Genomic DNA, 27,186 nt, shown 5'->3' with positions numbered 1-27,186 from the left:
GTAGCTCAGTAAATGTGCTGCTGCGTGACGCCTGGATGAAGACGCTGCAGCGTAAACAAGAAAGAGACGGCATAAGATGTCATGCTGAGTTTAGGCAGTTCTCACTCCCCGCCGGGCCCGGCGGCAGCGGGGGAGTCCCCGCCACGGCCGCGGCGGTGCCTCCCGCCCGATGTGTCGGACAAAGTTGAAAATTTGCCACACCCACACCTAACGTTCTTCTGATATACAAATATTAAATTCATATTGTATGCGTACTTAAAACTTGAAACAACGTTCATAAAAGGCTGCAATCAAGCTCCAAAAACCAGTAAAAAATCTTACATTCCTCATCATCACAGTGAGACTCAACATTGTCTCACTGCATCTGGACACGACGATTCAAAAGTAAAATGAATGGGTTAAAGTTACAGATACTGTATTGTGTGTGTGTAAACAGCTAGCGAGTGTCCGTCCGTGGACCGTGCGTGGCAGGAGAGGCAGTTAGCTACAACGCTAACGCAAAAAGTTCCTTTGCAAAACTTATAAAGTCTACATACCTCTGCTTTGGGCCCGTTTTTATTCTTCTTCCTTCCTTCGCTTTCGGAATGCTGATCCCGATGGCTTAGGCGTTCTTTTCCTCGTAAAATATCAAACGTTTAAACGCGACGACAACAGGATGTCCTTCACAGTGCCACCCACACACGTATCTATGGCAACCTTAACGGTCAAATGCATCGGAGCGGTGGCTCAAGCGGGAGCTCGAAATGCAGCCGGATCATTAGAATTTAAATATTGATGTTTTAATTTCATGTCATTTCAAAGGGGAATTTTGAGTATGCAGAGAGTGCATTTCATATTACAAACATGAATTTAATAAACTTTTTTTTTTTTTTTTTTTTTTGAAATTTTGCGCCCTATCCATCAGATGGCGCCCCAGGCGGCCGCCTGTGTCGCCTGTCGACAAAGCCGGCCCTGCTCTGCACCATCTTCCTCCTCATCTGCAGGCTCATTTCTTTCTGACATGGCTGAACAATTGTCTAGCTAGGAAATGTTGATTTTAAGAATGAAATAAACATGCTTAGAATTTCAAACTCAATTGGTACACTCCACTGAAACACCTTGACCTTTCAAGTATTAAATATGTAACAAATTACATTTCCTTTGACCTTTGGATAGCATGCAACATTAAAGCAAGTTTCAGTTCAATATGTACTCAAACAAATCACTGGTAACATCAATTTGAATCAGTAACCCTTTCATCAACCAAGTTTCTTGTTGCAAAAGAGTCTTCCACCAAAAGTCTTTATTGTCTTCTTTAATTATGTGTGAATAGGTCACTTATCTGCCAGTCCATGCACTGTTGTCCAAGAGATGAAGATCATCTGGTCCTTGTTGCTTCACTGGCGTTTGCTGACAACAGGCGAGTTTCACTATGATTCCCTCCAAGCAACACAGACGCAAGTGATTTATTTTACGGGTTTATTGGACGTCTTTTCATTGTGGACCTCTTCTGTCCTCCTTTCTTTAGACCTCCCTTAAACCGTGAAACTAAATACAGGATAGTACAATTAAAACATATACAATAATGTGCAATAAAATAAAGACAAATAAATACCTCGTTGGCTGTTTGCTTAAAACACAAAGGGAATCCATCTGTCTTCCTTTAAGTCCTTTTACTAGCTAGTTCTTTAGCAAAAGATTGAATGATTTCAGTCCATTAGCTGTCTGCTTGTCAGCACTTCATCCAGGCTGTGTGTGTTCCTCACACCTGGCTTGTACCATCAAATTAAGGGTGTGGCTGGCAGAGCAGCTCATGTAGCTTTTCAAAATAAAATTACAGGAAACACAACCAACCCAGTGTCTTACAAATGGGAAAATAAATAAATGAAGTCTTGTCGTGATTTGGTGCTACAGAAATAAACTTGAATTGAACTGAAAATATAAATAAGGAAATGAGTGAAACTGCACAGAAGCAAGTGGACAGAATACTTTTATTTTGACTATTAGTCCAGATGAGCACAAAGCATGCAGCATCATTCTTTCACATGATCTACACATTCAGTTTTATGTTCAGATACATGCAATACTACAGACACGTTAGGAGCCGGGACCAACCCATTATTTACCAAATATTCACAGGTACTTGTTCTGTGTGGTTTATGTTTTGGCTCTGATGTTTAATAAAACTGACCAGATTCTAGTTTGGACTTCTGCTGAAAATATATACTTAGCGTTTCAGAATCAACCACATAAAATATACTGAATCCTCATTCAAACTATAACATTCACATCTCTTTCAATAAATCCATCAGAAAACTAGAATCTGGTCAGGTTTATTAAAGATCAGAGCCAAAACATAAACCACCCAGAACCTGCAGAGAAAATCAGAACCAGCAGCAGCTTCAGGTTGTCTCATCTTTTTAAACATCTTCATGCTGATGTCTTCCTTCTCTGCCTCCTGGTGTATCACAATTGAAGTCCAAGGCTCACAGACAACATCAAACACTCTCAACCTTAGCCAATCAGAAAGCAACATACAGAGAACATAAAGCTGTGGTTATAGCAACCAAATGATTCCCTTTTCACAATGATCAAGTCCAAGGATATTTTGTTTGCTGAGCACTTTTCATGATACAATCAGCACAACAATATTTTAGAGATAAGAAAAGTTTACCATACACATCAAATGATCTTTATGGCAAAATTATTACCACAGTAACCAAACTATCATCATAAAAAACAAGTTATCACCATAGTAATCAATCTTGTACAACAGAAAAACACATACAATCAAGATGTTCTACATAAAGACGAAAGTCCAGGGGCCTCATTTCTAAAGCTGCTAACACACACAATGGCCTCTTAAAACTGTGTAGGTGACTTTCTACGCTAAATCTGGGATTTATACAGAAATATGTGTTTAAGTAAACTCTGGATCTGGAGTAAGTGTTATGGTTTACACCTCATGATTGTTTTCAATGTGTGTTTCTTCTCTGTGCAGGTTGGCTGTGGCTCTTCCTGCAGTTCCTGCCCCTCTGTGGAGCACTGTGGAGTGCCACAGCTGACTGCAATATCCTGATTGCCACACCATGTATTTAAGCAACTGTTCCCAGTGCATGGTGTGGCGTTGTTGTGTAATGTTGCTTGAGTCTGTAGTGTTGCTTCAAGTCTGTGGGGTTAGGGTTAGGGTTCATCATTAGTTTTTGTTTCAAGTAAGACCTGTTAAGTCCTTTTTCCCACATATGTGGTGATTTTTTGTTATTAAAGACACTCAGAGCTGGATCGAGTCTTCCTGCCTCCTGCATTTGGGTTTATTCCTGTGTACCCTCACGTGACATTACAACGCCACCATGACCAACCCAGCAGGAGGATTACCTGCCACCAACGTTCCCTTACCTAGGTCAGATGAGGATGCAGCTGTAGGAGGGGAGCTTGCTGTATTGGCTCGGGAGATACGCGGCTGCCTGTCCGGAATGCAGAAACTCCATGGACGCCTCTCTAGACTGGAGCAGGCTCCTACTCCACCCCGTCAGGTCCGCCTGGATTCTCGCGAGATCCTCGATGGCACAGCTGTGGACTGCCAGCCATTCCTCGCCTCCTGCAGGCTGCATTTTGATTTCAACCTCGGTGAATTCCCCTCTGAAGAAAGCAAAGTGGCCTTCACCATGAGCTTCCTAACTGGACAAGCCAAGAAGTGGGGCCTGGCAGAATGTGACTGAGGCTTGGACCTCGGCCGCTTTTTCCGGGAATTCTCTCGCCAGCTGCTCATGGTGTTCGACCCCACCACGCCTCACCGAACTGCTACTGCTGACTTACTCCACCTTAGGCAGGGCAGCCGTAGCGTCTCCGCCTACGCAGTGGAGTTCCGGACCTTGGCAGCCAACACCCGCTGGCCGGAGGAAGCGCAGATCAACGTTTTTCTTCGAGGCCTCTTCAGCTCTCTCAAGGACGAGCTGGCTGCACGGGATGTTCCAGAGGAACTGGAGGAGCCAATCAAGCTGGCTACATGCATCGATCGACTGAGGATGGAACGAAGCAGAGAGCAATGCCGCTTGCTGGATTTTACCTCCGCACCCCTCATGCCCTTCTCACAGCCTCCCGCCACTCCTGAGGCTCCACCCCTGTGGAACCTATGCAGCTGGGAGTGGGAATGCTCCACGCATCTGAGCGACAGCCACGGATGAGGGAGGGGCTGTGTTGGTACTGTGCACGTCCCAGTCGCCAGATGCATCACTGTCTGGGAAACGTGGGAGCTCGCTAGCGGGAGGGCACCTAGTGCGCCGCTTTTCATCTTCCTCTCCACCCTCTCGACCCCCCGTCAGCGTGCTGGTGACCTATGGCCAGACACAGAAAGTTTACGAGACTTTGATTGACTCAGGTTCAGAGGGTGATCTGATATCCCAGGAAGTGGTAAGCACACTTTGATTCCAGTAATGCCCATAGACCCTGCCTTGCTCATCCGTGCCATAAACGGCTCCGTTATCTACAAAGTAACAGCACGCACGGTCCCTATTAAGGTAACTGCTTCTGGGAACCATATTGAACTTATGGACTTTTATGTAGTGGGTTCCCTGAGACCTCCAGTTATTTTAGGATATCCCTGGTTGTGTAAGCACAATATATATATATATATATATATAATTTGACTCAAGCTCATCTAGCTCCAGGCCTTTATTGGAAGGAGGACCAGAATTAGAGGCAGGCCTCAATTTCTATTTGAGCAAAATTAACTAATGGTTCGCTGGAGTTTTTGACAATTAAAATTGCGCCCACATTTTCAAAGTTAAACACATTTCTTTTAACAACGGTAGTTTCTGCTTCAGCCCTCTCCCCCCTCCCGTGCTTCAGCCCTCTCCCCCCTCCCCCTGCTTCAGCCCTCTCCCCCCTCCCCCTGCGCAGCGGCCGCAAACTCACTGATGCGCCTGCAGCCTCTCGGAGTTCCTGCTGCTCTAAACATTAAAATGATTATTTCATTTCCTGTTCCTCACTTCTGATTACCTTCAATGGTGTCTGTTTGTTGCAACCAGCAGGTACAAAAACTAACTTGTTTTTATTTGACTATTTTTCTGTCCTGTCTGTTTATTATCTTCCTGCATCTCCTCTCAATCCTAAAGAGAAACTGCTACCTGGGTTCATATATATTCACCTCATGAGTTACCTTTGAACTGCAGTTCTAAAAGATCTACCGACCGCAAAAACAGCGGAGTGCACGCTGGTGCGTCACCGAGAACAAAACAGGTGACGCGCCCCGATCCACAGCAGCGAAACGCATCAGGCACAAATAAGACAGAAAACATAAAAGGAAATGAGCCGACATGAACGATCGCGTGTTAAATTCGTTTTTGAGGTGGCGACACCTGATTTGATAATGTTACTGTGGCCGTGCTCAGGACGCAGATGTCTGGAGCGCATCAACGATCAGAGTTTTACATGCTCACGCTGGTTAAGGTTAGGATGGCGGTGAGGGGAAGGTTAAATTGCAAGAGGGTAAAGTCACAATTTGGTTAAATGTCCGTTTTACGGCGGGTGTCAGTACCGACGCTCTGGCACAGCGCGTTGCCTCCCGACGCGCAGGAGCTTGTCACCTGCTGACAGCAGGCTGCTGTCTTTTCCGTGGACTGCATCTTGCCGGTCATTATCATGTGACAGCGACTAGTCGAAGACAGGCATAAAAAGTCACTATAAAGCAGTGAAGTCGACTAGTGACTAGTTCATACAACCCCTGCTGCTGCTCCCCAGAGTGTTCTGCAGCATTATCAGCACGTTCTCTTTGAACTTGATATCAAATTTTCACCTCCTCTTTGTCTCCGCACGGTTAAAGTTACCCTCGCGGTCTATCACTGGCAAATCAAAAGTGAGACGATGACACAACCGCCCCCCGTACTTGCTTGTTACCACATTCCACCCGGCCACAGTAAAAAAACCGGCCATTATTCACCTCCGCCGAGTCTGACACCGGCCAAAATATGATACCCGGCAGTTCATTAAATACAGGCTAATATTAGAGGTTTTGTATATATGTATATGTACAGGTTTATATATATATATATATATATATATATATATATATATATATATATATATATATGTGTGTATATAAATATGTATATATATATATATATATATTATATATATATAATGTGTGTGTGTATGTTTATATATATATATGTGTATATATGTATATATGTGCATATATGTATATATATATATATATATATATATATATATATATATATATATATATATATATATGTATATATATATATATATATGTATATATATATGTATATATATATATATTTATATATATATTTATATATATATATATATATTTATATATATATTTATATATATATATATATATATATATTTATATATATATTTATATATAAATACAATGTAAGGTAACTGCTTCTGGGAACCATACTGAACTTATGGACTTTTATGTAGTGGGTTCCCTGAGACCTCCAGTTATTTTATGATATCCCTGGTTGTGTAAGCACAATATATATATATATATAATTTGACTCAAGCTCATCAAGCTCCAGGCCTTTATTGGAAGGAGGATCTATAAACTGCTTAATCAATCGCCTGACCTGAACGGCATTAAATTAGTCTCCGTGTACACAGTAAGAAACGTTGGTGTTTTCTTTGACAAGGACATGTCATTCAAATCCCACATTTAACAGGTTTGTAGGATTTCCTTCTTCCATCTTTGGAATACTGCTAAGATTAGTGTTTCAACAGGTAAACTAGTAGTAGCACAATCAATATCAAAGAAATTTAACTGTTATTATCAGGAGAGGGAAAATGTTTTAAGTGGTTAGCAGTAGTGTGCTATCCGATGGCCTTAGGCTCTCTATGGTCATAATGTAGTTTGCATCATCCATTCAAGACAGAAAGTGGGTGTGTAGCAGGCGGGATATGATCCAGAAACATCTGAGCTCATTCCTGGGACAGGTGTGATTTATAAAGCAGCTAAAGTAGGTTTTTAGTAAGGATTCTATGCAGTTTTGTAAATGAGGCCCCTGGTTCCATTTCTTGTTAGTGCTTCCAGAGGAAATGTTTAAAAGTTGTCCTTATGCTCATGGACTTAATCTCTTTGAATAACTGGGTTGCTATGGAAACTTCCCAGCTCTGTAGTGATGGGACAGAACCAGGAAGGCTGATCTTCTGTCAAACAGATCCAACCATCTTGTTAAATTAATGCTTCATTCATACTGCGTTGCTGTCTAATTAGAACCATTGAAGGTTTTTTTTTTTAATTTTAAATCTGGTCTAATTTTGACATCAGAGGACATTTAATAAATACATCATGAATTTAGTTGGATCATAAAGAGGCAGAAGTGACTAAGCTGCTCTGTCACAACACGAACAGCAGCAGGATTTCTACAGCACATCGTGCAGCAGTCCGGTGTTCTGGTAAATAAAGTTTTTCCATGGACTTTGCTTTTTGATAACTTAATTTGATTGAAGCATCAATCAAGACTAATCCCTAAACCTTCGACCCTGCAGACTCTTATAATAATTCTCCTGTTCATTGTGGTTCCGGATCTCTCGATCCAGCAGAACTAGTGCTGTCTTGCGTCTCATGACCATCTCCCTACGCTGAGCCTCAGCTGACCCCTCAACCTGTTGGTGTGGTGGAAAGCTAGAGGGTTCAATGGCTGTTGCTGGCGATGCTGAGCGACGTGGGCAGAAGGTGCTACCACGATCAGATGATTCTCCTCGATTAACCTTGTTCGAATAATAGGAGTAGCATGGGTCATCTCCATTGGAAACTGTTGAATTTCGACCACCTGCCAAGAGGAAAGCTTGTGGTGGCGTTAAAGCTTGGACAACAGGATGATTGGGGGCGTGGGCATCCACTGTGATGATCCCCAGTCCCTCCTGCTGATGCTCTGAGGGCTGAAGGCAATGTGGGGAGTCTATGGCAGATGAGGTACCAGAGCAGGTGGAGGTAGTTTCTGAGGATTTTTCCCCAGAGGATGAGGAGGAGGGTAGGAGTCCTTGCTGCTTCGACATGGCAATAACCTGCATTAGTCGTGGCTGGTTGGTGGAGCCCCGTCCTGATCCTTCTCCGCTTGTCTTCTCTTGAATGGCAAGCCACTTGGCTCGTGTCAAGGCACTTTTTGGAGAAACCGGTGGAGGTCCTGCTTCAGGGATCTGTGGTGGTCTGGGAGTTGCCACAGCTTTAGTACTGGCTGAAGGAGGGGTGAAATTGCGACTAGAATTTGCCCTTGCAGTCTGCCCAGAGGGCAGGTATATCATGGCCTGAGAACCTGCATCATCAGTCCCAACAGAACTGCCCTCAGAACCATCTTCACTAGGTTCACATTCTGCCTCCCCTTGGGCTCCTAGGACTCGTTTTCCCATTGACTTCTGCTTCCATTCTGAAACCAGCTGCTGTGACCGAATGGGCTCCAGAGGTACTTGCACAGCCTTCAGACGTCGTTGCACTGGTTTCACCGGTTGCACCGGCTGCACTGAATCAGGTGGTGCCTCAATAGAACTAAGAGAACCATTAATGTTCATGCTAGCTCTTGGCAGTGTGTTACTGAAGGTAAGCATGGTCTCCTTACCCATTGGGCTTCGTGGGGCAAGTAGCTCTACATCCACACTGGCCCTTTTTAAGCTACCCATAGAACCTTTCTCTCTCTGCAGAGGCCTCAGGCCCTCTAGACAATCCAAAGAGGCTGGTGCCACTGCAATCTCATCATTACTCTCTGAAGCAGAGGCAGGACCTTTGTTGTAAACAGACTCATGTCCTCTCTCTGTCAATGCACGCAGGGGGTCTTCCTTTTGAACTGGTGCAGGTGGCGCCTGAGTGGATCCATCAGATGACTTGAAACATGCAACAGCATGGAGTGCCTAGAATGATGAAGAAAACAATATCTTTAATGAGCCAGCCAAACAAAAACAAATACTTTACCCACCGGTGACACAACCATTATGTCAGAGTGGGACTTATCCCCCCTACTTTCTCAAATTGCTCATTTGACCCTCCCACAGTTGCTAAGTAGGAAATTTTTGTCCACCTATATGTGGTGGGCTGAGAGCTGGAGTTGTAACCTGAGACCGAACCTGAACCGAGTCAGCCCAACGGGATGACTCAGATTTGGGCTAATGAATTATGTTATTTCGGGCAGGTTTTAGCCAAGCCAAGCCAACTTTATTTATAAAGCACTTTAAAAACAGCCACCACTGACCAAAGTGCTGAACATAAAAACATAAAACAGAATAAAATAGAATACAGTATAAAGTTAAAGGCACACTAAAATAAAACACTAAAATCAAATAGAAATCCAAAACTTCATGTGGTGTCAAAAGCCAAGCTACAAAGGTGGGTCTTTAAAGATAATTTAAAAGTTTCCAGTGAGGAGGCGTTCCTAAGATGTGCCGGCAAAGAGTTCCATAGTCTGGGAGCAGCAACAGCGAAGGCCCTCTCCCCTCTGAGCTCACGCTGTGTCCTTGGAACGACCAGGAGCAACTGGTCAGAAGACCTGAGCGACCAAAAGGAAGAGTGAATGTGCAATAGCTCAGAGAGGTAGGGCGGTGCAAGACCGTTTAAAGACTTAAAAACAAATAAAAGAAGTTTAAAATGAACCCTAAAATGGACAGGCAGCCAGTGCAGTGAAGATAAAAAAGGAGTGATGTGTTCACTCCTCCCTGTACCAGTTAAAAGTCGAGCAGCAGCATTTTGCACCCGCTGAAGTCGAGACAGTGAGGACCGGCTGATACCAAAATACAAAGAGTTATAGTAATCCAGATGAGTTGTAATAAAAGCATGAATTACAGTTTTAAAATCCTCTCTAGTCAAAATGTGCTTTACCTTTGCCAACTGTCTCAGATGGAAGAAGCTGGATTTGACAACAGCCCTGATCTGACTGTCCAACCTAAAATCATTGTCCATTAAAAAACCTGAGTTGGTCACTGTTGGTTTTCTTGCAGTACCAAGGGGCCTAAGTCCATAGGAGTGGGTCTACTGGAGTTACTAGAACCAAAGACAATTATCTGCCTTTTTCTCATTAAAATTTAAAAAGTTAAAAGCCATCCAAGATTTTACCTCATCCAAACAAACTACTAGAGATTTTATATCTCTACCGGTTTTGTTTAGTTTGGTTTAGTTCATGTAGCGTGATGAAGTGTCCATTTCTGACCTAAAAGGCCCTGCTCTGTTTTGCTCCGCTCAAAGCAAAACCAGAAGTTTCTGACACAAACCTAATCTGCATGAGACATTGCTCAAGGTCTCATTCTCTGCTCCTAAACTGTTTATTTTCCAGCTCAGGAGATGAAGAAGACGAACACTTTCTTTTTGATAAATCAAAGAACTCTTTCTCTATTTTTGATAAAGCTAATCAATCAAAGTGTTAGTCCAATAATACAATGTGAACCAATCTGTGAAACGACAATGTTTATGATCAGTAGTATTATAACAAGTAATATAACTTTAAATATTTCCACTAGAGACTGATCACACGTAATGCTAAAATCACGTGACACATTTCCTTTTTCTGATCCAATCAGAGCCTTCCAGATCTGACGCGAGGTGTGGTTTTGTTGGTGCTTGGTAAATCTGTCCCTTTTTGATTCGACCATAAATCAAAACATCCAAATTATAAAACTATGCCCACGTCATCTTAACTTCAGTTCAAGCGTTCTAGAGAACTTGTCGGAGTGGCCAATCCGTAACTTTCCTCTTCAGCCGAAAGAACCTAACGACAAGCTGGATAAAATCTGTTGCTGTTCCACCTGCTGCAACGGTTCCTTTCAGAATAAATGCTGAACCATCACGACCCCCTTTTTGGGTCTCGCTAGATGCCGATAAAACTGTCGTGACCCGGAAGTATCTCAAGACTGGTCTGGTCGGCAACCGCAGCTTTTCCTACCGGCTTCGTTTCGAGAGAAGGTCAATCTGGACCTCGACATTCCTGATCTAATGGGGACTTCCGCAAAGGGTACGTAGGCCGGCAGAATGGCATCTCAATGTGTGTTATAAATCTCCAAATCAAAGCTCAGCACGAAACATCATCTTCATTCCCATCAGAACTAATCGTTTCTCCCTGTTGTATGGAGTATAATCAGACTTGTTAATGTATGAAATGAAGTCTGGATTATGTCTCTCATCATGTGAAATCAATTCTAGGCTTCCCAAGGTGTATCCGTGTGTGTGTGTTCCTACAGCCTTGTCTCTTATCACCCCTGAAGTCGTAAATTGCTAGTTGCCTTCACCGAGCTGTTTCGGTCTCACGGTTCTGTGGTAACCTTTTTGACCTCCAGAGAAGTGGAGGAGGCAAGGAGGTAGGGAGGCTCATTCTGGAGAAAGTCCAGGTGCACCAGCTAATGGTTTTTCCAAACAAGACAGACTTTTAGAATTGATAAAATTGCTTCCCCTGACAAGCAGAAGGAGGGGCAACGTTGGGCTAATGTCAACAGCATGCAGAGAAGAGGAAAGCCTGCAGGAGGCGCTGAGAAGAAGAAACAAGTGAATGGATGAAGACTGGGAGAAGAAAAGGTGACATCATGGCATCCAAGATTTATGGTCTCTTCGGGGCCGCTGGAGAAGTAACAAGAAGAGGAACACGTGACCAGGAAGTCTGAAGTCTGAAGCAGCAAACAAAGAAATGACTGTGAGGGAGGGGGGAGAGTAAACAAAAAGGAGCTACTGGGTCTGGAGGAATGGCCTTTGATGGGAAGAGTGTGTGAGGTACAGAGATAGAAAGAAGGAAGCTTTTGCTTTGAGCTTTTTGTCTCTGATAATCTGACCTAGTGTCATTTTTGGAGAGCTTATTCAGCTCAACTTTGCTATAACTCGGTTTATTGGCAAAGAGTTGTTTTACTTTTTAACCATTTTTGTCTGGGTTTCGTTTGGATTATTACTCTTTTTTCATCTGTGTGAAATAAAACCTAGTTCCTCGGATTCGTGGAACGAAAAAAGGATTTACGAGTGGGGTCTCCTCCTGTCGGTAGCCGAGCGAAGGTGAGATGCTGGTTGTAAATGCCATCCCGAGGTATTAATTTAAGTGTTTCCTCCATCCTAGGCTACAGGTAAAGTCAGTTGTCTCCTCAGCATAAAAGGAACAACTGGCAAGGGTCTTAACCTGAAGTGTACATAAGCATCATGGACTGGAAGGGTGTGTAGGTGTGTTTGCGCCTCCTCTTTGTCTGCTTGAACTATTTTTGGTCAGAATTAGAAGCCCTGGGTTTGTGGTGATTTCAGATCAACTCCTACAGAGTAAGTGTGTTTGTTGGTAACTGGCATTGTCACGCTCACTACATTGATTACAAGTGAAACCCTGAGATAATGGTAACATCTAGCAGAGTGGAGATAGCCCGGTAAATTGGCTTGTAACACTCCCGATCTGCTGGTTCTGAACATATTCACACATACACCATTCTCAGTCTTACCTCACCTTAGTTACACCATACACCTAGTGTTAAAGTTAGTCTTGTTTAATTTGTTTAGTAATAAATCTTTAAACTTTTAAACCTGACTCACTCTCTTTTCTTGAAGTTAATACGAAGTGTTGCTCAATCCCTGCAATAAAAAGATCCAATCTTCTGAATAGATTTACTTAAAGATCCATTAAGGTGATATTTCATACTTCGTGATATTTCAAATTTTATGGTTTCCAATTCTATGTAGTAACATCTTCTCCAGTGGCAGCTGGCCAGTAGAGGGCGATAGGGCGCCGCCCACCCAGTTTCCCCTGTGTTTTTAATTTTTATTTTAAAAAATAAATAAATAAAATTAACAATAATCACATATTCTAAGTTAATTGTGTGTTTTGTAACAAAAATAAATCATATATATATATATATATATATATATATATATATATATATATATATATATATATATATATATTGGTCTCTGCCGGTCTCTGCCGAGCGGTGGAGGCTGTGTGCTGTTTTTCAATCGCCCAAACAAGACGGGACCAGCTGTCCAATTGCTGACAAGAAAATCAAAGGGTAGGAATGGGAATGTATCCAATCAGCATCGACGTTGTTTCAGAACGTTTCAGAAGCATGATGGGCGATAGAGCTACCGCCAAGGCTTTCGTTGGTGTTCGGTAGAACTCGGAGAGTCTCGACTCCAGCACGTTTTTGGTCGTGACTCGTGGCAGTCATGACGCAGACGTAGACATGGACGCCAGTGCGCCTACAACATGGATACCGGATCTCAGCAGCCACTGAATTCAGTTCGGACTCTTCTCCAGTATCCGTTCGAGAGGAGAACTATGGTGGAAAAACTTAATGTCAAAGAGCTTGGACCAGATCAGCCCGACGTAAAGATAAGCCAGCAGGACAAGGAGAAGGGTAAACTGTACACACGACGCTTCTCCCAAAATTGGTACACCAGGAAGCAGTGGCTAGCTGGATGCAATCACGCTAATGCGTTATTTTGCTTTCTGTGTTTGTTATTCAAAACGGCTGGGATCCACAGAAGGTGGATGTGGAACTTGTGTCTCATTGGGGACTCCATTCATTCTCTGACTGAGGAATGCAGCGCATCAGTGCAGCAGCCAACAAAGAAACGGAGGACGTTTGGACAGGGAGAACAGCAGCCGGGTGCAGAGGTAAGTTGTACATTACATTTCTGTAAACAAGACAATCAGAATCAGAAATCCTTGGTTGTCCCACAAACCGGGACATTTGTTTAATAACATGTTTAATGTGCAATAACTGTAAAAACTAATTTCAACACACATACCTATTATACATATTTAATCATGTAAATGTGTATTTCAAGTAAATTTGTACATACATCAATCTGATTCCATTTTACTTGTTACACTTCTGCTGCAGCAAACAAATTTCCCAGCTTTTGGGACAATAAAACATTTCTGATTCTCAATGAGATGTTTTTACATTTGAAGTAAAAACATCTAATTGAGAACCAGAAATGTTTTATTGTCCCAAAAAGTGGGAAATATGACATTTGTAAGAGGATACTGATGACATTATTTCCTATGAAAGTGTTTCCACTTTCCATAAGTCCTAACAGTGTAAATTTCTGGCATTTTGTCTAAGTAGTGTTTACTACCATTACTGTAACAGTGACCTGCTCATAATTTTTCATGTTCACTCAAATGTTGAAATTAAACAAAATGTTTTTGTTACTTGCCTCTTGCATTGCCTATTTACCATTTATGGTCATGTTATTTTATGTGCAATTTAATGCAGTATTTTTCAACCTTGGTCCGCAAGGCAGCGTGCCAATAGTCAGACACACCTGGATTAATCAGTTTGTCCAATGATGTAAGACAGGAAATAAAAGAGCTGTGCTTAATTCAGGAAATAGTGAAGTTGTGCACAAAGCTCAGAAAGCACAAGTTTGTTTAAAAAAAAATAGCACAGCCCCACCAAAAATATTTTTCACCAGCCGCCACTGATCTTCTCTACATATTTTGCATGCCAGCCCATTTATTTGTACACTGTGACACTTCGTGTTGACTCTAAGATCATTTTGAATTAAATAAACACTACAAATTCATCAAAAGTTGATGTTCTGGGTGAGAAACGAGGCAATCTCATTACCCACCACTAGAGAGCAGCCAACCTCTAACTAAGTCTGAAAGGGGGGTGGAGCCAGTCACCTCCGACAGGAGGCGCTGATTCCTCTCAAATCACCTAAGCCTGAGTCATCATTAGCTCTAGCTGCCTTGCAGTCTTATCACACAAAGCTTTATCTGCATCAGGTTTGTCCAGTTGTCGTTTCTAAGGTTTAATCTGTGTATTTAACCTGTTGAGTGTATTTAACATGTTCACTGTGTCTTTAATCTGTGTGATTCTGTCATGTTTGAGTGAATTTCCTGGTCACTGTGTACTTTTAACCTGTAACCGGAAACGAGTTCTCCACGGTAGCTCCACACAATAGCCGCTGCCTGGCTTTCCGGCTATCACTGGAAGTCAAACACCCGTTAGCTTGGGTAGCATCACAGTGCTAACCGCATTTATAAGCTTTAAATGGAAGAGCCTGCTGCAGCACGAACTGCATACGCTAATTGTCCGACAAATTAACACGAGCGCCTCACCGTAGGTCCGTCGTTAATCGAGCAGTTCAATTCTACAAGAGAACTGAACACAAAAGTCCTGGTAACTACATGGAAGTTACTTTAGGCCCAGCTAGCCTAGCACAACAAGCTGCTATCTCCTAGCTTCAGTTAGACAAACCGGCGTTGCGAACCGGACAAAGTTGTCAACCGCCTGTGTTGGATAAAAACAGTATTGGATATAAACAGTAATGGTTTTGACTGTGTAACATCTGGTGTTTTGAAGTTAAACAAAGGTTCATCCATATTATATTTTTATTTTTACTCTGTAGCTCCAACAGGGAGGTTTTCTACCTCAGCCTCGCTACCAGGACTGGTGTGAGGTCTTGTTATCAGTAGAACTCCCTTAAGAAAGTCCAGACTATGACTTCTTTGTTGTACCAAGCACCTGGGAAGGTTTTCTCCCTGGGTGAGAGTCTGAGAACGATGAGTGTGCGTTTATCTTTTATTGTGTGTGTGCTGTGGGACTTTAATAAAACCTTTCTGAAGGCGTCTGCCGGAAGAGAGACCGAACTGACAACCAACTGGTGTGTATCTTTTCATCTCTCCGACTTTGCAGTCTGGTTATTGATTGGTTTTTGATTATTGGCTATTGGTAATTGGTTTAACTAAGATTACTCTAACCCCCTTGTGTGTGTTGAACTTTCTTTGAGGTAATCCTGGATTGAATAATAAAATTACCCAACAGCCTGACACAGCGATTCTGTGCCACAAAATCCGCTATTTCCTACGGGACAAGCTCCGACATCGCTCGAGCAGAATTAGCGGCGTTTTTTAACACTTTCGGTGTGAAAAACGAACTTCGGTCAGCCATCTTGGCTCACCGCCATCTTGCCTGGGTCACCCACGCAACCTCTCGGACCGCCATCTTGGTCAGGTCTGCACCCGCCACCGGAGCTACTGCCACCTTGTGGCACATTTGCACACTACAATAAAAAAAATAATTCACTTTTGATTTTTAATCATGTCTGATGAAGAACGTTTGTGCCTCCCCACTGTGGGCAGACTAGTTACTGATGCTGTGACAGAGTGTGTAGGTGTTACCAGCATGAAGGCTCATGGTTTTGATGACATCCTGCAAAATTATTCAGCAGAAGATCTAGTTCGGCTGTTACTGACACATGTGGATAATTTGCCCAAAGACGGTGAAAAGGTTAAACCAATAACCCGTACAGAGAACCTGGTAGGATTTGCTGTCCTGCTAGCTCAACTCTGGGACAAAGAGGTTGCTGCTCATCTGGAGACACAAAGTACTCTGCGCACACTTTCTAACCAAAGCACAAGAGAAGGAGCCTGTGGTTCAGATTCTGATGAGGATGCGAAATTAAAAGAGCTGGAAGAAATTCGGAGAGAAAATGAAAAGTTGGTCGAGAAGACAGTTAGGGCGAATGATCAACTAGTTGATGCTCGAGCAGAGGCAAATAACATGAGGGTTAAGCTCAATGAAGCTCTGTCTCAGGTAACAGCTTATGAGGATGAAATGGCTGATTTAAAATTGGAGATTTCCGCCCTCAAGAGCCAAAGGCAGACCCCTTTACTCCCCCAATACCACCTGCGACAGGCCCTCCTCCACCAACTGCCTCTCCTCCACCCACTGCTCCTCCTCTAACACCTCCACCTCCTCCACCTGCAGCTCCACCATCTGCTATTGCAGCGAATGGAGTTGCACATGCTGCCGCTGTGGCTGGACCGTCTCCTCAGCCTAACCCTAACCCATTGTTCCATTTGTCCATCAGGTCATGAGACCCCTGCAAATCCACAGGGAACAGCTGGTCTAATTTTACTACTAAAGTTGTCTCCAAATTCGGCGTCGGGCAGGGGTTTCCAACCTCACTGAGCATGGCCATCGGGAGGGCATTTCCATCCTCTTGTAGATTTGCTCCGCAGTTCAGTCCGATTCTTGGTCCTGGGTTGAGATGTACATCCCCACTCAGTAGTTCTAAGATCAGTGAGATCTATAGGCATTCCATTTTGTTCACCTAGTGACAGCGGCCTTGTTCTTGTAGAGCAGCGTGGTTGGCTTTTTTCCAGATGTTGGAGAAATGGACAGAGTAACCAGTTCCAAAGAAATGTAGTCTGGTTCAGTCCACATGTAGGGATGTTTTCTCCAGGAACTTTTGGTCCTGTGTAGTAACAAACTTTTGCCAGAGTGGAATGAGCAAAAGCCAGAAGCACAACAGGTAAATATCCATGCTCCTTTATTGTGATGGTTTTTGCCTCCGAGACTGCTCATGGTCTTGCGGTCAACGCGGCAGAGAAGTTGGAATGCACAAAAAGGTTGAAAAAGTCAGTGCTATAAAGTCTTTGAAATATATGAACATGTGAGTATACACACTATCGTGGACCAGATATATGAGTGTTATGGTGGCAGAATTCCACAGAAAATTGCCACACCGTTTGTTGTCCTGGCGGGGAATTGTTTTGCAACACTCCCCAGGTGACGTAGTCTGACAGCACAACGTCTCTGTCCATGTGTGTGCGTCTCTCCCTTATGGAAAAGTATAAATCAGGCTTCATACAGTGGGTCCTTAAAATATTCAGACACCTGTGAATTTTTCACTCTTTGTTATATTGCAGCCATTTGCTAAAATCAATTAAATTCATTATTTCCTCATTAATGTACACACAGTACCCCATATTGACAGAAAACACTGAATATTAGAAATTTCTGCAGATTTATTAAAAAAGGCAAACTGAAATATCACATGGTCCTACATATTCAGGCTGTGTCTCAATTCAGGGTCTGCATCCTTCGAAGGACCCAGCCTACTCGGCCGACGTGGGCTGGGTCCTCCGTCGGCTGGGTAGACCGAATGTTAACGGCTGTGAATTTGGACAGGCCTAGCCTTCATGAATTCCCGCCTCTCCCTCGGCAAACGTTCCGTCGCCTAGCAACCGTGGAACCGCTGAGCAGAAGGGAGAAGGAACTTTAAAAGATGGAGCTCGAAGTTTTATTTAGCTTTTTAATCATTTCCTTGACTGTTGGAGAGCTAATTCAGAGAAAATACTTTCGACAAGCTGAGCCTGAGCAAAGATGTGATAATAGTTTTTAATACTTTCTAAGGGTCTTAATTTGACCAAAACCGATTTATCACCTTTTAAGACTTTTCAGACCCAGCGGGATACCCTCTAGTAAACAGTTCTCATTTGTAAACAAAATAAAATTCAAGAGTTTAATGCAGAACTGAGTTTATTTAGATATTTCTTTTATATGTACATGTTTAATCTTTATTAACCATTTTTTTCTAGCAAAGTAAAAAGCTGTCAAAGTTCTCCCTTCTCTCCTGGGCCCTCTGCTGCTCTGCCTCCCTCTGCAGCCTCAGGTCCTCCCTGATCAGCTCCAGAAGCTGGTCATCGCTGGCACCTTCCCCTGGATGCCCATTTTCTCCAGAATACTCTTAACAAACATGTAAGAAAAGAAACAGGAAGAGAAAAGGGGACAACGGGTTATTCCTTTCATGTTTTCGCAGAAAAAAATAAACTCAAACGAGTTTTTAAAATATGAGATGTTATTGTACCTCCATGCCACAGCCGCTGAATACTTTGCTCCAGTGATCATGTGGTCCATCTCCGCCCTAAGCTTAATAAATTCCCTGGTTTTCTTTTGTCCCTAAAATACAAACTTCTATTAAAATCAGGGGATAGCGGGAGAAGTACAACACCGAGCGGCCGAACATACGAGCCGAGACCGCAATACAAGCACTTTTACCGTAACATTTCTAACTAAAATAACGTTCATGTATCACAAAAAGTCCTTAACCTAACAGTTTTCAAGTTTATACTGACATTTATATGCGCAATCCTCTCCGACAGCTCCCGCTTCACTGTCCGCCGTTTTTCTGCCGGCCGGCCCGCAAGGCATCTTGGGAAATGCTACCTATTGAAGGATACACCGGACCCATCCTTCATTCAGGCGAAAAGAAGGCCGCATTCGTCGACCGCATTTGAAGGAGTCTTCGAATTGGGACAGGCCTAGTCGCGGCGCTGTGACGTAACTGGCCGATGAATCCGGCCGACGTAGGATGCAGACGCTGAATTGAGACACAGCCTCAGACCCTTGTAACACTCATATTTAACTCACATGCTTTCCATTTCTTCTGATCATCCCTGAGATGGTCCTACACCTTCATTGGAGTCCAGCTGTGTTTGACTATATGGATTGGACTTGATTAGGAAAGCCACACACCTGTCTATATAAGACCTTACAGCTCACAATGCATGTCAAAGCAAATAAAAACCATGAGGTCAAAGGCCTAAAGAGCTCAGAGACAGAATTGTGGCAAGGCACGGATCTGGCCAAGGTTACAAAAACATCTCTGCTGTACTTTCGGTTCCTAAGAGCACAGTGGCCTCAATGATCATTAAATGGAAGACGTTTGGGACGACCAGAACTCTTTCTAGAGCAGGCTGTCTGGAAAAACTGAGCTAAAGGGGATGAAGAGCCTTGGTGAGAGAGATCAAGAAGAACCCAAAAATTACTGTGGCTGAGCTTCAGGGATGTAGTCAGGAGATGGAGGAAAGTTGTAGAAACCATCACTGCAGCCCTCCACCAGTCAGGGCTTTATGGCAGAGTGGCCTGTTGGAACCCTCTCCTCAGTGCAAGACACATGAAAGCCTACATGGAGTTTGCTAAAAGACACCTGAAGGAACCTGAGATGGTGAGAAATAAGATTCACTGGTCTGATGAGACCACGATAGAACTTTTTGGCCTTAATTCTAAGCGGTATGTGTGGAAAAAACAGTCACTGCTCAGTGCTTGTCCAATACAGTTCCCACAGTGAAGCATGGTGGTGGCAGCATCATGAGACATGAACGATGTGTGATAACTCCGCCCAGACGAGGTATCAAGGCCACTGATTGGGCTGACTGGAGACAAAACAGCAGAGAAATCAGCCCAACTGTTGGTTAGCCCATTCTGTCTGACCGTTGGAATGGTGGTGATAGCCCGAAGAGAGGCTGGTTGTGGCTCCCACCAGGGCAACAGAAAGCCATCCAGAATGGAGCCATGAACTGAGGGCCACGGTCGGACGACATCAAGAGGAAACCCATGGAAGTGGATGGCTTGTTTCAGAAGGAATTCCAGGATATCCAGGAGGGGGAGGACCCAACCTTACCTGGATGTCTCCTGTCCTAAAAATTCTGGAAGTTGTGCAAATGTTTGTTGGCTGCATGGTGGCGCAGTTGTTAGCACTGTTGCCTCGCAGCACGAAGGTTGCAGGTTCGAAATTTGGCTGCGGTCTTTCTGCGTGGAGTGGCGTGTTCTCCCCATGCATGCGTGGGTTTCCTCCGGGTACTCCGGTTTCCCCCACAAATCACAACTTGCCATGTGGGTTATAAATTGTAAGTCGCTTTGGATAATAATAACAATAATAATAATACATTTTATTTAAAAGCGCCTTTCAGGACACCCAAGGTCACTTGACAGAAAACACGTGATAAAATACAATAAAACAATAATAAAACCCATCTGCCAAATAAATAAACATAACATAAACATAAATGCAGGGAAGGGAGTAGATATTCTTCTAGGGTGAGGCTGGGTTGGTGCCCTCGGACTTTGTGGGGCTCTGCGATGCTGCTGCTTTGGGCCCTGGCGAGATGGGCTGGGGTCCCCATGCCCTGGGGGGCATTTTAGGAACGGAGTTGCCTAGTGGGGCCAGTGGGGGAGCTGGCTCCCTGGAGGGCTTAAGCCAACCAGCCATTCCTCCCCATCCTCATACATTTTTCTCCTCCTGCTCTTTCACATCACACAATCATGCACATAGGACCTTGGGGGGTGGGCAAGTCAGGGGTGCGGGTATGGATTCCATTTCCGCATTCCTGTGGCAACCTGCCCCCAATTTTATTTTTACCTTAAACGCTTCCACCAACAACATTCCACGCAAACACACACTTAGGGCCTTGGGAGTGAGCACATTCAATGGCATTTGGCAAGGGGATCTTTCAGCCTCATCCCTAGTGTTGGTGCCCACTTCCAATTTTAAACTGCACTTAGACACAGAGGGCTGTGGGGGAAAGTGAGGTTGTGTGGTTGCATCAGCTGGCGTAGGCTAGACGATGCTTGCACTGCCTGCTCACCACAGCCATGGAAAACACCTCATCAACATGCACTAACACTGTATTGGAGCTGGCGGAGGGAGATTAGGGGTCTTACCACACCTCTGTTGTTGGTGGCCGTCATGTTGGGGCATGAGGTGGCGGGATGCTTTGCTCAGAGTTGGGCGGAATTGCTTGCTCATCATCAACCCCAGCAGAAAGAGGCAAACTCTGGGAACCGGTGATGGTTGTACCCATTGTGCAGTAGTACCGGGACCAGAGTGAATAGGGTGTGTATGGGGAGTGAGTGGGTGTCTAGTGTTCATTTTTGTACATCTTAGGTTGTATGTGTATGTGTGAGCATGAAGGAGGGAGTGTGTGACTGTGTTTGTGTATGGCTGTATTTGTCTGGTGAGGTCTTGTACTCATCCCGTCTCCTCAGATTTCTTGTGCAACTACACATCTTCGCCTACCCTCCCTCTGCAACATTTAGTGTGGAGTGTGGTGCCTTGGTCTGCCTGAGTGTTTGCGGCTCTCGGGTCACGGGTTTCAAGATTTTTGGAGTCTGTCTGATTGTTCCCGGTGGCTGCCTAGTGGGATCTGAGTCCCTGGGCTCTGTTGGTTCCCGGCGGGGCTGGTCGCCCCTGGGTCCCGGGTCGCTGGGTTCCAGGCTCAGCCGGCTTGGGGGTGGGAGGCTGCGGGCGGGCTTGTAGGCTTGCCGCTGATATCTCCCGGGACTCTGCCGGCTGCTGGTTGTGACCCCCGGGGCAATCCTCTGCGCCTCTCGAGAGGGGGCTGGGGCTTTTCTGGTTACAGTCTCCCTGGGGTCCCTGTGCTTTGGGCCAGCTCCTGGATCTCTGGGTCTTGGAGCTCCCTCCATCTCCTACACATCATTTGGGGGCAGATCTGTGGCCCCTCACACTCTCTATTGGATGCTCCTATAGAGAAACCTTACATAAACAAGTGTGTGAATGCACACAGGTGCTCACATGGTCCTCTCATAAGTATGGACTTGGGCATTTTCAACACATGTCTTATGGCTGTGGCTGGCACTAAATGCACTATGATTTATTATTGTGTGATTGTTCAGTAAAACAGTGTTGATTTTATATTTCCTCATCAGGTTGACACAGTGATAGTTTGCTCTAGTTGTATTGTTGTGTGTCCCCTTCTTTTTGGTTTGTTTTTATTTTTCTGCAGGTCCAGAAGCAGACTCTTGTTCATCATTGATTGTTTATTTTTGGGGACTCCACCTCCACGAGGTCAAGCTGGACCTTTACACCTCCTGATCTAGACGGGGACTTCCTGAAGGGTATGTAGACCGAAAAATGGCGTTGAATGTGTTTATGAATCTCCTAACCAAAGCTTAACGTGAATACATCACCTTCAGTTCCCATCAGAACTAATTGCTTCTTCGGATTTACTGGTTATGAGCAACATTCCACATCACACCATTCTCCGTCTCATCCACCTTAGTTACACCATACATTTAGTGTTAAAGTTAGTCTAGTTTAAATTGTTTAGTAATAAATTTTTAAACTTTTAAACTCGACTCTCTCTTCTGTTGTCTTTGAGTGAATACGAAGCTGTTATCTAATCCCTGCAATAAAAAGTTCCAATCTTCTGGTTTAAAATTCCCTCACAGATCCATAAGGTTGATTTCATATTTGCTATGGAGTCTTTTGGTCTTATGGCTTATTAAATAACATGTAATTTAATTCATTACAGAATGGCGAGCCATTGCCCGATATTTGTACATTTTGGACACTTCATGCTCATTCGGAGACATATTTAAAAAGTAAAACACTAGAGTGCAGCTCTCTCCATTTAAAGTCAAAAGGGGGTGTGACACTGTTCACCTCCCACAAGGAGGCGCTGATTCATCTCTCTTCATCTAAGGTGGCGTGTCATCTCGCAGCCATTTTAATTTCACCTCAAGCTATATTGGAGTTTCTAGCACAAAGAACGGATTTTTCCTGCTGTCATCTTGAATGTAAATAGATGTTCATATATGTTTTTTGAGTGTTTCGTGACACTGCGTATAACTTGTTTACAGAGATAAAGAAATCTCCACCGGAAGTTCGCTTCCAGATTGCCGACTTGATCACTGGTTTAATCAGCCGTTGAGCTGACTAGCACTAGCTGCTAACAATATAAGCTTTAAAAACGGAAGAGAGTCGCTGCACCACGAAGTGCATATGCTATTAGGCCAAATATTATACGAATGCTCACAAATTTTCGGTTATTTGGGCCAGCCAGTTCTACGACAGAAATTGACCACAATCGTCTGTTCAGCTGACAGGCCCCGCTAGCTTAGCACACCCATCTGCTAAAGTTTAGCTCTCGATTTTGGCAAAAACGGAGTAGCTACCCCGCTGACATCGTTAGGTCCGTTTTAGGGGGGCTTCAGCCCCCCTAAAATAATCACAAGCCCCCCTATCATTTTGGTTTATTTTATTTTTTCAGTTAACTTTTTTTTATTTGTTCACATCTACATGCTCAACACAATCACGACACGTGTAGTTGGTACATGAGTTTTTTAGTCTGAAACAGAAATAATAATTAATGAATATAGAACTACACCGTCGCACACAGGAAGTATCAAGAAAGAACTTCCTCCACTTCCCGCAGCTTTGTTGACAAGTCAGGGGGCTGGGTGATACAGCAAAACCTATATATCGTTGAGCAAACCCTGCTCAGCGCTCATGTAAGTCACTCAACATCACATTAGGGTAAGACAGCAACAGCAGCACACCGTTAATATTTCAAGGTTATAGTTCAAACTTCAGAGAGAGGAAAATGCTACCGCACCGACATGCTAATGCTAACTCCGCTAGCATGTTTACATGCCGCAAACCATAATGAAAAGCTTTGATGTCAAGTAAAATGGTCGGAAAACTCCCCTGAAGTGACGTGATTAACGAGCCAGCCAGTTCATTGAGTGACTTAGTGCCACCAACTTGAGCGTACAGTAATGAGTCTGCACGAGCAGAACCTGCTCTGCGCTTGTGTGCAGGAGCTGCAGCCCGCTCTGTGGGCTCAACTCTGTCTCTGCGCATGCAAATCTCTCCCTGCTCTCCTCAACAAGTAGCCTCTCCAAAAGTCAATCACAGACAGCTCTGTTTTATCCAATCAAAGCATGTCCAGGAAACACTGCTTTACAGAAAAACACCAATTTAACAGCTTATTAAACTGCTTTCTGCTGCTGGTTAGCTACCAGTCACCATCCACTGCCTGCGAAATACTTTGTTGTAATTCGTGTGTCATGATTAGGGTGACCATATTTGACTTCCAGAAAAGACACATTGCCTATTCCTAAAACTGTTAAATTGCACTCTTTTCAGTTAAAAATGACTTTTAATTTCAACATATAAAGTGTTTCTTCTCTGTTTGGTTAGACATAAATGATCCCTTGATGTGTAAAAGCAAGTGAACAGTGGAAATGTCCCAGGAAAAGAGGAGGGTTAATCAACCTAATTAAATATAATTATATAAAGTCCTCTTTATCTGAAAAAAGTGCAATTTTCCTGGCAGTATTTCCTGGACATGCTTTGATTGCATAATGGAGAGCTGTCTGATTGGCTGACGGAGAGGCTACATTGCTTTGTAAATTGCAAATTGAGCAACAACAGGGAGAGATTTGTGCAGGCAGAGACGGAGTTGAGCATGCAGAGAGAAGGCTGCATATGACTGCAGAGCAGGTGTTGCTCTTGCAGATTGATCACTGCACGCTCCAGTTGGTGGCACAAAAATCACTCCACACTAAAAACCTGAATCAGAATATGGCCGAATGTGTATATTATTGACCATTTTTCTAGATTATATATATATATATATATATATATATATATATATATATATATATATATATATATATATATATATATATATATATATATATATAATATATAATAGGTACATATATGTATCTATAATATAGTAAACAGCCAGTTTTATATATGTCACATATATTCAAAAGCTACATCAAAACATGTATTAAAACCTATATGTTTATATGAATTCTTTCCATGTGGGTTGTCAATTGCTTAATATTTCCTATGTTTACCTAGGGTAAACATAGGAAATATTGTACTCATCTAACTTTAACATAAATTTTGGCAGCTTAATGTGACGTTATGGAAAATGCCATCATCATGAGCAACCGAACATGGGCTATATTAGGCTAACAGTTGTCCATATTCTGTCCCATTCATCCACCAATGGCTGTTTCAGTTATTGTGAGTGAAAACTAAATGGCATAGTAGCATTTGTTCTGGCATTAGAAATTGAAAATATTTTTCAATGTGTTGGCTAGATGGATATACGAAGATTTTTTTAAGAGAGTGAGTGAGGAACAGGAGAGAGACCAGGTGGTTGATGCTGAGGAGATTTGCATGGTCAAGGTCAGTGATCTACAGCGAAAACAGGGGCAAGCGCACCGTTATGAGCATTTACCTGAGCACAAAGTTCTCAAGCAAAATTGAACAGTTTTCTATTTAGGAGTGAACATGTAAGAGACCTTGAGAAAAAAAACAACTATAATTATCATCTGACCTGCAACCTTATGTCAAGTTGTATCTGTATAGTTGACTTTCTGTATTATAAGTTCTACTACTTGCTGGATATTTTTATACATACTGTTATTTTGTCTTGTAATGGTTAATTACATACTCCTTTATTCCATATCATAGCAGTGTTATTCATATATTAAAACTGTCAACTGTACACTCATTTGGCAGAATAAAAGTTTGATAATTATTCATTTGTTCTTTATTGTCACATTTCAGTAACAGTTATAATTAAACAAGTTGTAATTAAACAAATTAAATAAATGACTACAACATTTCCCCCTGTTAAGTGCAGTAGACTGAAATGAATAGCTTTATTTGGAAATATAACATATCTAATTTTTAATGGACTTACATAAAATCTTTCTTCAACACAGACCCCACTAATTAACTGATTGTTATTTTTTATAAAAAGAAGAGAGAAAATGCACAAAGGTAGGAAAGGAAAAGAAAGTGATAAAATAATAGGTTTTGTTAAATGTTCTTCAGATAATGAATTAAATGACGAAGTTTTTGCAGGGTGTGACAAAAAACGTTCAAGGTCAAGCTCCTGGGGCTAAGCCCCCCCTATATCTCAATCCTAGTGACGTCCATGAGCTACCCGCAGCTGAAAATTGATCGACACAGTACTCCCGTGTATTTAAAATCCACTACCCACAAAGGGATAAAACTTCGTGATTTAGTGGCGTTTTTAACACTTTCGGTGTGAGAAACGAACTTCGGTTAGCCATTTGTGCTAACCTCCAGTTGGATGCACGGCGCTTGCGCACACGTGCCGCCATTTTGCCTGGAAAGATCAAGCAACCTCGACCGCCATCTTGGTACAGTCAGTTGAGAGACATCTCTGGGTCATTACTTAACTGTTCTGCCCTGAATGTTCATTCAAAACACTAACTCGGGCGCATGCGCATGCTGCGACCAGCTGTGTGAGAGATTGGCGTCCTGGTTGAGTGAGGTTTTGTGTGTTTTGGTGCTTTTTAAATAGTTTCCTAACAGTTTTTAATACAATCTTTGTGCCCCAGCCAACCTTAAATCCTTCTCACAGCGATAAGATGGATTTATGCAAGTTGATTGCGCTGGGAATTTTGATTGCGTGGCTGTTTGCCGCCGGAGGGAATGGAGCTGTCATGGCGGGGAGGCAACTCTACTCCAGGGAGATGCTGCTACAGATGAGACCGACAGGCAAGACAGTTGAATCGGATCTGGTGCTGCATCAGTTGGAGTCCGGGGATAAAGGAAGATCAAGCCATGATGTTTTTGGGAGGAGAAGGAAAAGTGAAAAACGCGGTGGAGTGCGAGTCCGCATGAGGAAGTGCTGACTAAATTGCATTCCTTTACCCTCAATCATTATGGGAAATGTTCAATCCTTGAGGAATAAAACGGATGAATTACAAGCATGCATCCGATATCAGAAGGACTTTGGAAAGTGCGGCATTTTGGCTTTCTCGGAAACATGGCTTACACATAAAGAACAGGATTCGGACCTGGCAATTGATGGCTTCAGAGCTCCGCTTCGCTTGGATCAACAGGCTGAGTTGACGGGGAAC

The 27,186-nt window shown here is 43.2% G+C and overlaps 2 protein-coding genes across 4 annotated transcripts in view; both read right to left on the bottom strand.

The window, feature by feature from the left end:
- LOC139071602 (spectrin alpha chain, non-erythrocytic 1-like) overlaps positions 1-27,186 on the bottom strand; it is a 337,529-nt gene that overhangs the window by 58,183 nt on the left and 252,160 nt on the right. The gene's annotated exons all lie outside the window — the stretch shown is intronic.
- Positions 6,378-27,186, bottom strand: part of plppr3b (phospholipid phosphatase related 3b) — an 89,070-nt gene continuing 68,261 nt past the window's right edge. For all 3 annotated transcript variants that reach the window (XM_054738615.2, XM_054738614.2, XM_054738616.2), the window contains one exon: positions 6,378-8,850. In XM_054738615.2, coding sequence (XP_054594590.1) covers positions 7,468-8,850 — 1,383 coding nt within the window. In that variant the 3' untranslated portion in view covers positions 6,378-7,467. The remainder of the gene's footprint in view (positions 8,851-27,186) is intronic.

The sequence above is a fragment of the Nothobranchius furzeri genome, chromosome 8 (genome assembly GCF_043380555.1).
Source record: "Nothobranchius furzeri strain GRZ-AD chromosome 8, NfurGRZ-RIMD1, whole genome shotgun sequence".
Lineage (NCBI taxonomy): Eukaryota > Metazoa > Chordata > Actinopteri > Cyprinodontiformes > Nothobranchiidae > Nothobranchius > Nothobranchius furzeri.
This window is presented reverse-complemented; position numbering and strand designations above follow the sequence as displayed.